Genomic DNA, 16,236 nt, shown 5'->3' on the forward strand with positions numbered 1-16,236 from the left:
AAAGGTTAAAAGATGTTAGAGAGAGTAAAAAATGAATCAATAGTAGCAAAGCACAATAAAAATAAATGTTTACTTAAGAGATTTATTGACAGGCTCTTATTAAATGATAATTGAGCTTATATGTTGGAAAATAATGATGCATTCTCTTTTGAGACAGTTTCATAAATATACATAATGCCACACACATACACCTTCCACCATTAATATATTTTCAGTAACAATGTTTAAAAATTAAATTTCGGTATCATTCTCTTTCAAGGAACACCCACATCTTATAAAAATATCCTCTTAAATATAATGAAAACAGTTGTTTGGCCTTTAAACCACTGCAATTCACTATCAAATTACAAATAGGCTAATATATGGAGGAATTACACATATTTTGTTCCTTTGTTAATTGAGAAGCTGAGGAATTAAGTACAGAGCCATATATACACTGTGAAGAAAAATGAACAAAAGGAGAAATTTGGAAGAAGTTGAAAGAATATGTGAATTTTCTAAAGGGTAAAATGGCGTTTGGCTTAACAGAGAAAATGAAATGAAGACTGGAGTAATTATAGCACATTTAACTGATATAATAAACAAGTTTATTTAACTCTGCCTTCAGATAATAAGCATACAGAGTAATAACAACTATATGAGTGTGGTTAGAGTTAAAAGTCTGAGTAAACGGGCATTTCCTTGGTGATGCAAACAGGTCTATATTTACTTGGGAAGAAATATGACCCCAAATCTGTGGAGACACAATGTTCCCTCACGTAAGAAATTCAAGTTTCAGGAATATTGTTTTGGTTTTGATTTATTTGGACAGCCACATTGAGAATAAGAATTGCTAAAATTAATGGAAATTTGAGAAGTAGAACCATACTTAAATAAGTAATGAGAAAATTTTCAAATTTTCAAATTTTCTGCACCAAAAATGAAAAATGCAATCACTGGGCCGGGGATGTGGCTCAGTGTTAAAAGTCACATGTGGGAGGCATCTTTACCATCACTGGACACAGGGGAAAGTTCCCTATTTAGAATATCTACTGAGTTACTACTGTGTGTTAAGCATTGTGTTAGGTAATTAAGTTTTATCTTCTATAAAATGGGAACACATTTTCAAGATTTCACTTATCAGGGCAGGGTGTATAACTCAGTGTAGCATGTGTGCTTAGCACCCATGAGGCTCTGGACTCAATCCCTGGCACCAAAAACAAAACAAAACAAAACAAAATTTCAGGGCTGAAGTCCAGGCTCAGTGGTAGAGTGCTTGCCTGGCATGTGTGAGGCCTGGGTTTGATACTCAACACCATATTTAAATGAATAAAATTAAAAAATCCATTGACAACTAAAAAAATATTGAAACAAAAAATTGTTAAAGAAAAAGGTTTCAGTTATCAGAACAGAATTCTATGTACAAAAAAATCTAATAATATATCTGTTGTTCAGGCCAAAACTTTGCATTTTTTAATAATAAAAATGAATAAAGAACCAATAAAACTATGTGTTTGTTTTATAGAACCACATCCAAGGTTTATACTAGAATGGAAAAACTAAAGCAAAAATTGGCAAAACATACGTAGTAATTGCCACCACAATGGTGTTAAGTGCAAGGCTAAATTTCATACGATGGTAACAGATACAATAAGTATTAAATGTTAAGAACATGGAGAAAACTTGGTCAACAACCAGTACAACTGAAATCACAACAGAGCAATAATATAACAATTTTATGTAAAGTTAGAAAAAAAATGCTATGAGATAGAACTTCACAATAGAAATAATCCAAAATATTAAAAACTTGGAAATAAGAAAATGGGTAAAAAGATTCAGTAACGCTAGTTTTTAATAACATCTTACTTTCTGGAATCATAGAAGTAATCTTTATGTCTATTGTTTTATAATACCTTATTCAAAAACCTACCATTTAACTGGGTGTGCTGGCATGTTCCTGTAATCCTAGCAACTAGGGAGTCTAAGGAGTATCGCAAGTTCAAAGCTAGCTTCAGCAACTTAGTGAGGCCCTAAGCAACTTAGTGAGACCCTATCTCAAAATTAAAAATAAAAAGGGCAGGGAGGTGGCTCAGTGGTTAAGTGAACCTGGATTCAATCCCTGGTATGTAAACAAATGAACAAAAAAACCCAAGACACAAAAAATGAAAAACAGAAACCTCAAACCAAAACAACAAAAACTTTACCATTTTCTATCAGTTTAGATGGTAACAGAAATAGTCAAATTCCTTGCAATTATAGAAGGGACCTTCTTTCTTTAAAAATTTTGTAAATGACAATTATATAAGACCTTTTGACGGGGCTGGGGTTGTAGCTCAGTGGTAGAGTGTTTGCCTAATGCATGTGAGGCACTGGGTTAGATCCTCAGCACTAAAAAAAAATGAAATAAATAAAATAAAGTCATATGAAAAAAAAACTTTCAAGGTATTCTGCAGTAACTATACAGACATGTATCTTGATAGGAGAGTGCTTTTCAATATCTACTATGACTTGGCAAATTAATGTTACACAAGGAAATAATGTATACCTTGGAACTGCTAGTTTAAGTTAAAAATAAATTATTCTTCAATATGTCTAGAAATACTAAAAATAAAACAAAATAAAACCCATTGCTTTCATCCAGAAAAATTTGGAAAATAAGTTCTCTCCAAATCTTCCTCTGTATTGCAGTTTCATTTATATTACATTTATCATTCTCATGTAAAATGATATACTTCTTGATTTTTTTCTGGTAACAAATTAGAACATTTTATATTTGAATCATGCTTAATAATTTATTTAAGTACTTAATGTTCATTGTATGTGGTAGTCTAATTTCATACCTCTGAGGTACTTAGACCCTCATCCTCATTTTTTTCAGAAAAATATAAAACTAAGAAAATGATGAAAAAATGTCAGCTAGCTAGCTATATAGACATATATATGACATATGTTTATGTCATATAATTTGTTCCATTTTAAGCTATTTGACTGCAATGCTATCACAGATACTTTAGACTTGAACTTCTATGAGTTTTTTTTATTTTTGAATTGGGGTTTTCATGGGATTCTGACTGAGTCTGATGTCTAAAGATTTGGTATCACTGCCATCTTAATCATCAATCATTCAAATGAAGGCAAGATTGACAGGTGAACTTCATTTAAAATTCAAATATTGCTTAATTTATCTATTAAAAACTATTATTATAGCAATAAACAGCAATAGTATATTTTATAATATTTGAGATAAAGATCCTAGCAATTAAGAATATATTCTTATTTGTGAAAACAGCAAAACTTTTAACTTAAATTAATCTTTTTTTTGTTACAGGTATGCTTTAAAAAGTTTATCTCAGATTTCTTAAAATTATAAATATCTATATGTGGTTAAGTATGTGGCTGTCAATTATTCATTTATTAGGGGTAGAAAACTTGGGATGGTGCAGGAAAACTTTTATGAAGCACAGTCAGACTAAAATTGCTTAGAAGGTAAGCCAAAGCAACTCAAAGTATACACTGAGTTATAAGCAATAATATTCATTTCTTAAAATCTAATTTAAAGGCAGTTTTTCAAAAAAAGTCAAATCAATCAGTTTAATTACATTTATTGAATAAAGTTAACAGATGAGAATCTCTTGAAAATGAGCACTAGAAACTTTAAAAATCTTAAATTTGTTTCATTAAAACAGATTATTGTCAACTTTACTTAACATGCATTAAACAACTCTGTATTTTACCAAAATAAAAAGAAACTTATAGCAGAAATCTGAAACCATAAGGGGGGAAAATATAACTAACCTCAGCTAAGTAGTTCTCCACGCTCTTACTTGAAGGTTGTAGGTTAGAATTAGGAACCACTAGGTTTTCTCTTGGAAAATAACTTCTGTTGAGTACCAAACTATTATTATGATTTCCAACACAAGGGCACTCTAGGACAGGCCTTGTACTAACAGTGCTGAGTAAAGATCTGTTCTGCTGTTTTTCCACAAGAAGTTTGGTATTGACATCCTCTAGTCTTTCATTAGCCCTGTGAAGATTGCAAAAGGAAAATACTTAGTATCTTACATTTCCCTATAGGACTCATAAATGGCTTGAATTTTAAAAAAAGGACTTTTCTATTCAAGTGTTATATATAATTATTGGTTTAAAATTGTTCTAAGGAACAACTAAAAAGTAATTCAAAGTAGGAGGGAGAGAAATGGCTAATGATGTATGGTTTAGTAAGTAACATTTGATACCACTGGAAGGGTTCCACTTAAAAGATTCTTGAGGTTTCATTAGAAGTACTTATTTAAAGGGTAACTATGAGAGATGATGGATATATTAACTTTCTTGGCTATGATAACCATTTTAGTATGTATAAATATAACTCATCTTATACTCCTTAAATGTAATTTAAAAAATGAAACTGAAAAAAAACCAAGTTGGAAACATATTGACTCAACAATTTAGGGGATTTAAAAAAATATTCCTCAAAGATATTTGCAAACACCACCTCCTTCACCCATTACCTTGCGGAAATTAAGCACTTAACATCAACATTTAGGGGTGAATGAGATGGCTGAGCTGGTGATCAAAAAGAACTTATAAAGCTCCTCCTAAGGCAACTAGCTCCTATAATCATTTCCAAGGCATCAGAGGAGGGACTGGCCCTTTCTGCCTTCTGCACACCCCCTCACATGACCAAGAAACTGTTTTTAATGACTCTGCAAATTATATTTCCCTCATCACTATTACTCATTTCCTATATCACAAATATGTTCTCATATAGAGAAGAAAAACCATAAAGCACATTTTGTCTCTAGGTACCCTTTAGTGATAATATCAATCATCACAATGAAGGAAAATTAATTTATTCAGTGGCAGAATGTGCCTATAGAATGTTATCAGTAGGACTTTACCCTTTAGGTTTATGTTGTAAGTTCCCAAAATTAGTTAAACTTGTTGATATTTTCATTTAAGGGAATGATGACAAGTAATTTGATAACAATAAAACTGTCCTAAAATTTTAAAAATATTTAGCTGAAAGACTAATAGATCAGGTTTGCCATAGGAGAATATTAAGAAGTAAAAAGCCATATAAAACCAAACCAACTAACCAACCAACCAAAGGGAAGTGATATCAACTGTCCAGGCTTTTACTTTTAAAGGTAAGTTAATTTATGAGCAATATTTTCCAAAACTATAGTCAATAGTTATGGTTCCCCATCTTAGCTGAATTCATCAAAACATAGAATCGTAGGGAATAAATTAAGTTCATTAATTTGTCTATGAAAACAATCTTTAGTTAAGTTCATAAGATGAATGAATGAGATGGCTGAGCTGGTGATCAAAAAGAACTTATAAAGCTCCTCCTAAGGCAACTAGCTCCTATAATCATTTCCAAGGCATCAGAGGAGGGACTGGTTCATTCATCTTATGAACTTAACTAAAGATTGTTTTCATAGACAAATTAATGAACTTAATTTATTCCCTACGAGTCTATGTTTTGACTTACTTGTTTAGTTTATTTGATAGTGATTTTCTAATTTTGAATTCTTCTACGTAGAGTTGCTTATATTTTTCCAGTTCTATTTTATTGGAATCTTCTTGAGTTTTCATTTTAGAGAGTTCATATTCCAGATCTTTGATTCTGAATTCCATCTGACTTCTTATTGAGGCATTGTTATTTTCTCTTAACTGCTCCAAATTTTCCTGAGATGCTGCTTGTGTCTAAAGCAAATTAAAAGGATAAATTAAAAAAAAATAATTATAATCCAAACAATTATTGTGTATTTGTTTCCTTTAGTTTTGAGTCAGTGACTCAGAAAGAAATTCTAAATATATGAAAAAATATGCTAGAGTTTAAAATATTTATACCATCAATATCAACTGCATTAATCCAAATTATAAAAAATTTAATCATTTAAAATTTTATTTTTGCAGTGTGGGGGATGGAACCCAGGGACTCTTGCATGCCAAGCAGGTGCTCTACCACTGAGTTATATCCTTAGTCCTGAATCATTTTCGTGTTAGTACTTATGTAATCTGATACTATAAAGAATTACAGAATCAATTCAAAATTTAAAAAATTGAACAATGTAACTTAAGAACAATTCAAGAGTGGCATAATTTCTACATCATAATTTTTTCTTTTTTTCCTAATAGTCTTGTTTAATGTCCACTCATCTTAAGAGTCAAAAGATCAACTTAATTATAATAATGAAGAAAACTGATTTAAAAGGAGTATCAGAAATCATTTTCCTAAAAAAATCTACAAAACAAAGAACTACAAGGAAAGTAGAAAAAACACAAAAATGTACACATTCAAAATATAATTTGCAATTAAATAAATTAAAGCACATTATAGGTAAGCTGACCTTTAAAAATAGATTGACTTGTTTTAATTTTTCCACTAAATCTTGTCTTGCTCTGTCTTCAATCTCCTGTTTGTACTGTTCTACTTGACCATATTCTGCCATGTTCTTCTTTTCTATATGACTTTTAAGGTTTACTACTTCTTGTTCCAACTTTTTTTTATTCTTCTCTAGTTTTTCACATTTTTTTTGTATAGTTTTCATGGATAATAGCTCCTGATGAAGAAACTGATTTTTTTTATCCAGATGTAGACATTTTGAAGATGCAGTTTCCAGTTTTGCTGCAAGATCATCAATCTGCATGAATAAAATAATAGCTTTATAATGAAGCAGGCTAAGAATAGTCTAACACAAGACTAGTAACAAATTCTGACATAAATTTGGTTGTGATAAAATATAATACATACTAGATTCTTAGATCGTGGTTCCTTAAATTACTCAGAAAATCAAAAAGTCAAAACTACCCAGGAGTCACAAAAGCCTCTTTACACTCAAGATATTTACCATAAAATATTAGCACTTGATCTTAGACTCTAAATTTTTTTGACTGTTTCATGTCTTTCCTTCTTACAATGACTCCAACTCGTATTTCAATAAAAAATATCTTACTCCTTTCCACTCATCCTTACCTCCCATAATTTTTTTAGGGATAATCACATTGAGTTATTAGATCTACATGAACAGATGGCTCTCGGAGCAAGATTTTGAAAATAAAGATAAATTAAATTAATGAATTAAATTAAATTAATGAATCTTTAAAATTTGGATATGTCATAGCCTTTTTCTGAACAGCCAATCTTCTATGTTAATTTGAACTGCATTCCAAGAAGTAATGTTTCTTGGTAAGGGGCATATAAAACTTAGTGAAATGATCCAGACATTTTTTTTTGGGGGGGAGGGGGACAGAAATTAACTTAATTCAATAGCATAATTTTGTAAACTCTACCCACAGAATAAGGAAGCACTAAACAAACAAACAAACAACAACAAAATCCCCCACAAATTTGGTAGAATTTCAGTGATACTGAGTTGACAAAAATTACTTCCCCTTAGATATAATGATTATTTAAGAGTAGTGATTTTAAAAATATCTATAAATTTTTTGACATTTCTCACATAAAATTTCCTCTCCTGGATAAGAGTTAGACTTAATAACTGGCTTCACAGAATATGGTCGACTGCTGTGTGACTTCTAAAGGTGGGTTAGAAAATGTGATATAGCTTCTGTCTAACTTCTCTAAGGGAAGCTCACCTTTAGAATCCACACCATATTGTGAGGAAGCCCAGTTTATAGGTGAATCCTTATGTAGGTGGTCCAGCTGACTTCCTGTGCTGGCCCAGTTAAAAGCCAGATTCAACTGTGAATTGAACAAGCCTTTAGATGGTTCCACTCTGTCTGTGTTACTTTCATAGTAATTCCATAAAAATAGTGAAATGTAGGCAAAGCTTTAACTTGCTTGTAATGACTAGATTGTGATAAAAATGACATGACCTTCAATGCTAGTTTAAAAAGTTATCTCATCCTGCTGGCACTTGAAACCCAGCTTCCATGATGTGAGGAAGTTGAAGCAACAAAGAGTCTAGCATACCAGTGTAGGTGTTTCAGTTCCTGCCCTAACTGAAGTTTCTGTTAATGGCCAGCACCAACAACCACAACAACCTGACATATTAGTGGGCAAACTTTCAGAAGATTCCAGTCCCCCGTCATTGAACTATTTCAACTAAAGCTCAGGAAGGCAGAGGCAATCTGCCTTTGTCAAGTTTGGGAGGGAAATGCTGTTTTAAGCCATTGAACTTTGGGTAATTAATTAAGGAACAATTAAAAAAGAAGATGGATTTAAAACAGAGACAGTAATAAATGATAACTTATAGTAGGAATTAGTCTCCTTTAAAGTAGGATCTAATAAACACAAACTAATTTATTAATAATAAACAATGCTAATGAGAAGCAGCAATTAGAAGAAAGACATCAAGGAAGAAGTTTTTCTGAAGTTTTCTTTAATTGCAAATTCTTAGAACCAGGCAAATGTGCCTCTTTAGAATTTTTCCTAAAGTTTGGGACTACGGGAGAATGGGAAGCAAGGAGACATGATTTGAAGTATAATAGTTGAAGAGCAACTACAAATATTTGGCTTAATAATCAAAATCAGATGTTTTATTAGATTTAAATTAGTGGATTCTAAAAGAGAGAGGCAGATTTCAGTATTTATTAATCTAGTATCAAATTGTTATTTTTCCTTTCCTCAGGGGCAATAAACCAAATGTAGTATCTTTTGACCGTAAAGAAAATGAATATAACTTATGTTATTTCAAGTCTGTTTATATAAAGGTCATCTCATTTTTGTTGTGCCATACGCTTCTGCGTATCATACAAAGTGGCTTTGAAATCCTGAAATTCAAATTACTTCTTTATTATTTGTCTTTGATAAAGTGCCTGAACACTACCTGACTTTTAAGAGCAGTACTTCTGAAAAATTCTTCCTTGGATGAGTTGAATTATTGAAGGACGGTCTAGTCATCGGCCTAACTAGCTCCATATTATTTCTCTGACTTCACCTTTTCTGACTTCTTTTTCTTCTTTTGATTTCTCATGAATTATTCTCTCCAACAGTCATCTTGGATCCAGGATTACAGCCCAACTTTTTTTTTTTTAAACTGGGGATTTAACCCAAAGGCACTCTACCACATCCCTAGTCCTTTATAGTTTTGATTTTGAGATGGGTCTCACTAAGTTGCTTAGGGTCTCACTAAGTTGGTGAGGCTGATTTCAAACTTGTAATCCTCCTGCCTCAGCCTCCTGAGTTGCTGGGATTATAGTGTGTGCCAATGAGCCTGGCCTCATGGATAAAACTCTTGTGACAAATGTCAAACTATGCCTTGCACCCCCAGACATCAGCAATTTTCTTACTGACCATCCTAAAATAATGATCAACTGGACCACAGATCATGGCCTGATTAACATTACCTATTTTGCCAACTATGCAAATTCTTCAGCCCTTATCTTTGTTTCCCCTTCTATGAAATCTCAAAGATCTTGTTAGCTCTCAGAAGATGGATCTTAGGTCACTAAACCTTTCTGTTCTTCCTTGCATGGTCACACTGAGGATGATTTCTTTCCTGCCTTCACCACTGCTTGTATCTTCAATTAGCTTTTTCTTACAGGTGGCTGAGCCTAGGGTGTGGAGACTACTGGAGCTCAGGCATTTGTCCTAAAATTCTGGTAACACTTTATTTCATTAATCCTATATTGAGCTATAAAGTAAAGCTATGTATCTCTATTTTTTTAACTAAAAGCAGATGAATACAAGGAACTGTTACTTCTGAGAATGTGGGATCTGTGCCAAATAATGATCAGTTCCAGTGTTAAACACAAAAAACAGATAACCAGGTTAAAAGGAGATCTAATTGTGAACTGTTAGCTTGATTTTTAATGAAGAAAGCTGATAGTTCAGAATTAATCCTCTCATTCCTACTTGGTAAAAAGCTATAGATAACTCCATGAATTATGATGAGTTAATAAAACATAATGCTATAAATAGGAGACCAAGTCAGCAGATCCTGTGACCAAGATTTGATGAAAATGGGAATGAAGAGGGAAGTTCTGGGTAATAACTTACAAAGGTTTGAATGTAGAAAAGGAAAGGTATGGACCACCTTTGCAAGCTTGACTTCCCATTATGTCATGAAGTCAACAAGGTACAAACTTCTTCAAGAAGCAAAAAGTTTCCACAGGAGTGAAGTTAAATACATTCTACTACAGGGATGTTTTTTTAGTCATAAAGATGGAAAGCAAGTATTGGCAAGGATGTGAAAAAATTATAACTATTATATATGCTTATGGAATGTAAAATGGGGCAGCCACTTTGGAAAACAAGTGATACTGGTAGCTCCTCAAAAGGTTGAGCACAGTTACCACATAACTCAGCAATTCCACTCATAAGTATACAGCCAAGAGAAATGAAAATATTTGCAAACACAAAAACTTTTAACATGAATGTTCATAGCAGCTTAAAAAAGTCCAAAGTGGAAACAACCCAAAGGTCCATCAACTGATGAATGGATAAATGAAAAAAATGTATGGTATATCTATACAGTAGAATATTACTCAGTGTAAAAAGAAATTAAGTACTGATACAAGGATGAACCTTGAAAACATCATGCTACATAAAAGAAGTCACAAAAAGAAGTCATAAAAAGATCACACATATTGTGTATTGACATGAAATGTCTATAAGAGGCAAATCTACAGATACGCAATAGTTTGGTGAGTCCCTAAGTGCGAAAGGGGATGGGTGATGGTTTCTTTTTAGGTTGATAAAAATGTTCTAAAATTATGGTGATGAACATGCTAAAAGATTTTAACTGTATAGTTTAAATAACTGGATTTTATGGTATGTTAATAATATTGCAATAAATGCGTAGATGAGTTTCTTGGGATGAACCCAACTACTATGTATAACTATAAAGCTCTAATAAAAAAACTTTCAATTAAAGAAAATAAATTGATTTGGTACTCATAATTTGGGGTCACATAATAGTTTATTGCTTGGTTTCAGATCATTAGCTAGGGTTTAAAACATCACAGAAGCAACATTATGCCCTTTTAATAGAAAAAATCATATATATTTTTCATTGATATCACATCTATAAAATTAAAAAAAATCTTTATTTCACTGTGCAAAGTATTTAAAAGTTTATATTTCCCCAAATTAAGTGATTTTGGTTCCAAAACTGATTAAAATTACCTTGTATATAAGCATATTAATTGGAATATCCATTTCAAATGAACTGTTTTTTAAATCTTCATGGAAACTAAACTCCCCATTTTCATGCTTATTTAACTTTGTTTTTGTCATTTTTAAGAGCTTCTTAAACCTGCAAGAATGTAAAGAATGGGTAAGGTTTTTAAAGAGTAAATATTTGATAATTATTATATATTAACAATAATTACCTAATTAAATATTAGTTTTATCACAGAAAAGAAAGAAACCTATAAATTATGATGATCTCTCATCTGTTTTAACCCCACATTATTTGGAAGCATTCTAATGAAATTAGCAATATGGAGAAAAATTTTATGATGTGTATGGTAGATAAAGTGTTAATACACAAATTCTTATAATTATCAATATAAATTTTAATATGTTAACATAAAATCAACTTATTAGTAAATATTAGATTTAACTCAGAGATCAGTAATTAAGGTAATGAGAACATATTTTAAAGGGATATAAAAATATACTTTGGTCTCTGTTGACCATGGGCTACAAGAAGAAAGCACACATGAAAAACATTAAGACAGACCAGTGGGTATAGCTTAATAATAAGCCTGTACTTAGCATGTGGGAGGCCCTGGGTTCAATCCCAACAAAATAAAGCAAAACAAAACAAAAATAAAATATTGAAGAAATCATTCAAAATAGGAAAAGACAAAAAATATCTTTGAAGTCTGAGTTGAGGGAAAAAAACAAAACCAAACAACCAACCAGACAACAACAACAATAAAAACCACCAGGCAGAGCTTTAGAAGAAATCAACAGAGAAATAATGGGTAAAGAAAGACTGTTTTAAGAAAAAATGTAGTAGGGTGTGTGGTACATGCCTATAACTCATCAGCTCAGGAGGCTAAGGCAGGAGGATCATGAGTTCAAAGCCAGCCTCAGCAACTTAGCAAGGCCCTAAATAACCCAGCTAGACCCTGTGTCGAAAAATATAAAAAGAGCATGGATTGTGGCTCAGTGGTTAAGCTCCCTTAGGTTCATTCCCTGGTACCAAAAAAAAAAAAAAAAAAAAGAGGTTTTGGCTAGGCTTTGCTTTGACAAAATGCAAGAGATGCAAAACCATAAAAACAGATAGTTACTGAGAAAAAAATATTAGAATCAAATAATAAATTCAATTTCTGAGCAAATAAATAAAAAAGCAGCCATACAAGTGTCTTTAAAAATAGAGGAAAACATTGTCCCTCCCCCAGTAACTCACTGCCTCTGGTGGTAGAAACACAGTTGTTGATTTAATTCTTCATTTTTAACTCAGACATACATATTTGTATGTATGAGACATATATGGTCAGCCTTCCACATCTCTAGGTTCCATATGCAAGTATTCATCCAAATATGGATCAAAAATACTTGAAAAAATTGCATCTATACTAAACACATACAGATCATTTTTCTCGACATATTCTTTAAACAATATAGTATAACAATTATTTATGTGACATTTATATTATGTATTTTAAGTAATCCAGAGATGATTTAAAATATATAGGAAGATTTGAGTAGGTTATAATGCAAACTGCACTATGCCATTTTACATAAGGGATTTGAGTATCAAGTATTTGCAGGGTTCCTGAAACCAACCCTGCACAGACCAAGGGATAACTCTATACTGGATGTGTGTGTGTGTATTAAACCCAGAAGTTTAGTGACATGTATATCTCACGTACACATGAGACAAACTCATGAGAAAGGAGTATATCTCCACAATATATTTTATAACTAAAAAAAAGATAATTTTTGAAGTTGTTAAGGAATGACAAAGATAGGCTTTTAGATATTCTAATGTAAATACTAAAGACAAAGACACTACCAAAAGAAGAAAGCAAAAACATCTTCAGAATGTTTGGGATTAATCTGAAGATTAATCCCAAAGGCATTGTTGCTGTTTTCAAAACAACTAGAGTAAATGTGTTTTGGGGGATTTGAAAAGTTTCAGATTGTGCTGTGAGTTTCTAAAGAAAATGTTAAACTAATTTGTTTAATTAGAAAAATGCAGATATAAAATAAATTTATATCTAGGTTTTAGTAACATTACAGTTATATCAATTAATGATTGGCTGAAAAGATGTGAAATATAAAATTTTACCCAGTTAGCTCTTTTTCTAATTTGCCATTTTTCTTCTTTTCTTGATCCAAAGCATATTCCAGAGATTGTTTTAATTCCGTAAGTTTCTTTAATTGTTCCTTATCATCTTCAGACTTCAGAAAAATTTAAAACAAAATTATTTTTAAAAAATCTAGAGACTCCTTTCTTAGAAATATTAATTCTCATGAATTCATGAATAATATGTGTTTAGATATTCATAAATCTGATGCCATTAAGGATAGACTTCAAAAATAATGATCTTTCTTAAAATAGTTAAAAATGGTCTACATTTTCATCATTTTCTTTTCTACAATTTAAATTGCCATAATTTGTTAAAAATAGAAGGTTTTGCATATAAGTATTGATGAAAAAATGTTTTTTAGAGTGGTTATATTTACATTTAGTTTCTAAACATGTCCTAGAAACATTTTCATCAATAGTTCAAGATATTCCAAGTTTATTTAAATCATATTTAACTAAGACAATTTTTGTAAAACTCCCATCTGATTCCCATTACATTTTGATCCTCACCTGGACTCTGGGGTGAGAAAATAAACGTTAACTCTTTGTAAGCATTTTCCCAGGAGTTTCAATTTTATTTTCCTTTGCTATTAGTTATTTCTCTTTAAGTCTTTTTAAATGATATACAAAACCATAACTTTTTTTTTTGATTTTTGTGGCTGTTTCTCCTCTTACGTTAGATTTTAATATTCTTTAGTACAAGTTCTCATTTTAAAATAAATTTTCCATCACAGTATCTTCTTTTACACTAAAATCTGATTTTCTATAATTCCAAAAAAAAATTTTGAGGTCCATAAATAACCTTTTTAAAGTACTTATCCTGCTTTACTTCTTAGCAGCAATGCTAACATGACCGCAACCCTTCCTTCTCACTCCTTTGGCCCCACTTCTCTTCTAAACACAGCAGTCCTTGATGTTTTTAGTTCTGTCCATTTCTGTCTGTCTTTTTAAATGCTCAAGAGTTCATTAAATCTCGAGCTTGGAGATTTAAGAATCTCAAGACTGCCTAATTCACATTTCTAGCCCTGACCTCATTACTGAGATCACTTATACTTTTACTTTTTCCTTCTAGTTAACGTCTCACACAGATAATAACCTCACAGGCTATGACGTGATGTGGATAACTTCTGTAGACAGCCAATCTTATGCATTTTTATTACGATTCTTATCGATGTTTGCAATGGTTCGGATGTGAGGTGTCCCCCAAAAGCTCACATGTGAGACGATGCAAGAAGGTTTGAAGGAGAAATGATTAGGCCATAGCCTTAATATAATCAGTGAATTAATCCCTAATGGGATTAATCCCTAATCCTAATGGGATTAATTGAGTGGTAACTGGAGGTAGGCGGCTGTGGCTGGAGGAAGTGGTTCATTGAGGGCGTGGCCATGGGGTATATAATTTGTATCTGGAGATAGAGACTGACGCTCTTTGCTTTCTGATCATCATGTGAGCTGCGGTCCCTCTGTCATACTCTCCTGCCATTGATGTTCTGCCTTATTTCAAGCCCCGAGGAATGTAGTTAGCCTTCTATGGACTAGGACCTCTGAAACCAGGAGTTCTCTAATAAACTTTTCCTACTCTATGATTGTTTTGGTCAGGTCCTTTAGTCACAGAAACAAAAAAGCTGACTGAAACAATGTTACTTTAAGTAGTAGTTTTCTAATTTGGAGAGTGGCTGGGAGGGTCTCACCCTTAGGATGCTGACCATTTTCTTTTATAATGCTAAACATTACCATGAAGGTCAGCTTGTTAGCTGTTTGCTTTGTTTTCTTTTGAATAATTTCCTATAAAGACATAACATTATAGAAGTCTTGTTCTAAATTTCCTTTCAGAGGTACACTCAACTATATTGTGTGGAGGCTTGAGCCAGCTTTAACTCTGTATTCCTTCCAGTCCAGACTTCTTTACCTCAAAACTGTATATATAAAATGTCTCAACCCATGTAAACTAGCATAGAGACCCATGATAAGAGAACTTTTTGCAGAAAGCTGGGGGTTACTAACAGCTAAAAGCCATTTCTCATGGAATTTTTTGATTAAATCAAAGTTTAAAAAATTTTTTGATTTAGTAAAAGTAGACTTCAAAGTGGCTAATTACTCTACGTCATATCCCTGAATCATTTCTTTGGGAATCTTTAGAAGATCCCTCATTATTTTTTAATAAGTTCAATAGCTTTTGGGTACTATTAAAAATTTATCAATTTTTTTATACCTTATGACATTTCTGTCAGGATATCTCCTGACACTTTCATTCACAGAAGACTCCTAATCAACATATGATCTTGTCATATGTATAAAAAGTATGCCAATAAAATGGGGGAAAATTTATATGAAATCTAGAAAAAAATCTTTTTGATTTATTTTATTAGAAAGATCAGTCAACATAAGTGTTCTTGTTCTCCTGACAAATGTATCTACATAAAGGAATTACTTGAATCTAGCTGCTGTGACTTAGAAGAACCAGTTACAGACTTGGGTTGTGGCTCAAGGGTAGAGTGCTTGCCTAGCATGTGTGAGGCACTGGGTTTGATTCTCAGCATCAAATAAAATTAAATAAAGGTCCATCACAAGCTAAAAAAATATTTAAAAGAAAAAGAAACCAGTTAGTGGAAACAACTACCTCATTGCTCCAGTTTAGTGTTCACAATGCAATCTTGTGATCATAATACCTACATAGGAAAACATGAATAATAGGAGAATTCTATTTTGCTTGGTAAAGAGTTATATGTTTTTATTATACATCAATAAAATGGCATCCTGAATTGATGTATCATCAGTCTTTTCTGAGTCTGGACTGTAGGTCTTTGAAAGACTAATGAACAAAGGTGAAGGGAAAAAATTATTTCTGAACTGTGATTCTAGGAGTACTATATTACTCTGTAAGTTCCTATTAAAGCAAGCAGCCAGGTCAGTTTCTTCAGTGGCATCCCTCTCTCTCTCTCTCTTTTTTTTTTTTTTTTTGCAGTGCTGAGGATTGAACCCAGGGCCTTGTGCTTGCAAGGCAAGCACTCTACCAACT

General features: G+C 32.1%; 1 protein-coding gene across 8 annotated transcripts in view; it reads right to left on the minus strand.

Moving 5' to 3' along the window:
* ANKRD26 (ankyrin repeat domain containing 26) overlaps positions 1-16,236 on the minus strand; it is a 124,705-nt gene that overhangs the window by 7,946 nt on the left and 100,523 nt on the right. For 7 of the 8 annotated variants that reach the window (XM_079136807.1, XM_079136811.1, XM_079136810.1 and 4 more), the window contains 5 exons: positions 13,197-13,309; positions 11,078-11,207; positions 6,336-6,629; positions 5,474-5,688; positions 3,775-4,003 (listed from right to left, as the gene is read on the minus strand). In XM_079136807.1, coding sequence (XP_078992933.1) covers positions 3,775-4,003; positions 5,474-5,688; positions 6,336-6,629; positions 11,078-11,207; positions 13,197-13,309 — 981 coding nt within the window. Of the gene's footprint in view, positions 1-3,774; positions 4,004-5,473; positions 5,689-6,335; positions 6,630-7,608; positions 8,722-11,077; positions 11,208-13,196; positions 13,310-16,236 lie in introns of those variants that run through there. The other variant, XM_079136813.1, reaches the window with a different exon arrangement.

Source organism: Sciurus vulgaris (assembly GCF_902686455.1).
Source record: "Sciurus vulgaris genome assembly, chromosome: 4".
Classification (NCBI taxonomy): domain Eukaryota; kingdom Metazoa; phylum Chordata; class Mammalia; order Rodentia; family Sciuridae; genus Sciurus; species Sciurus vulgaris.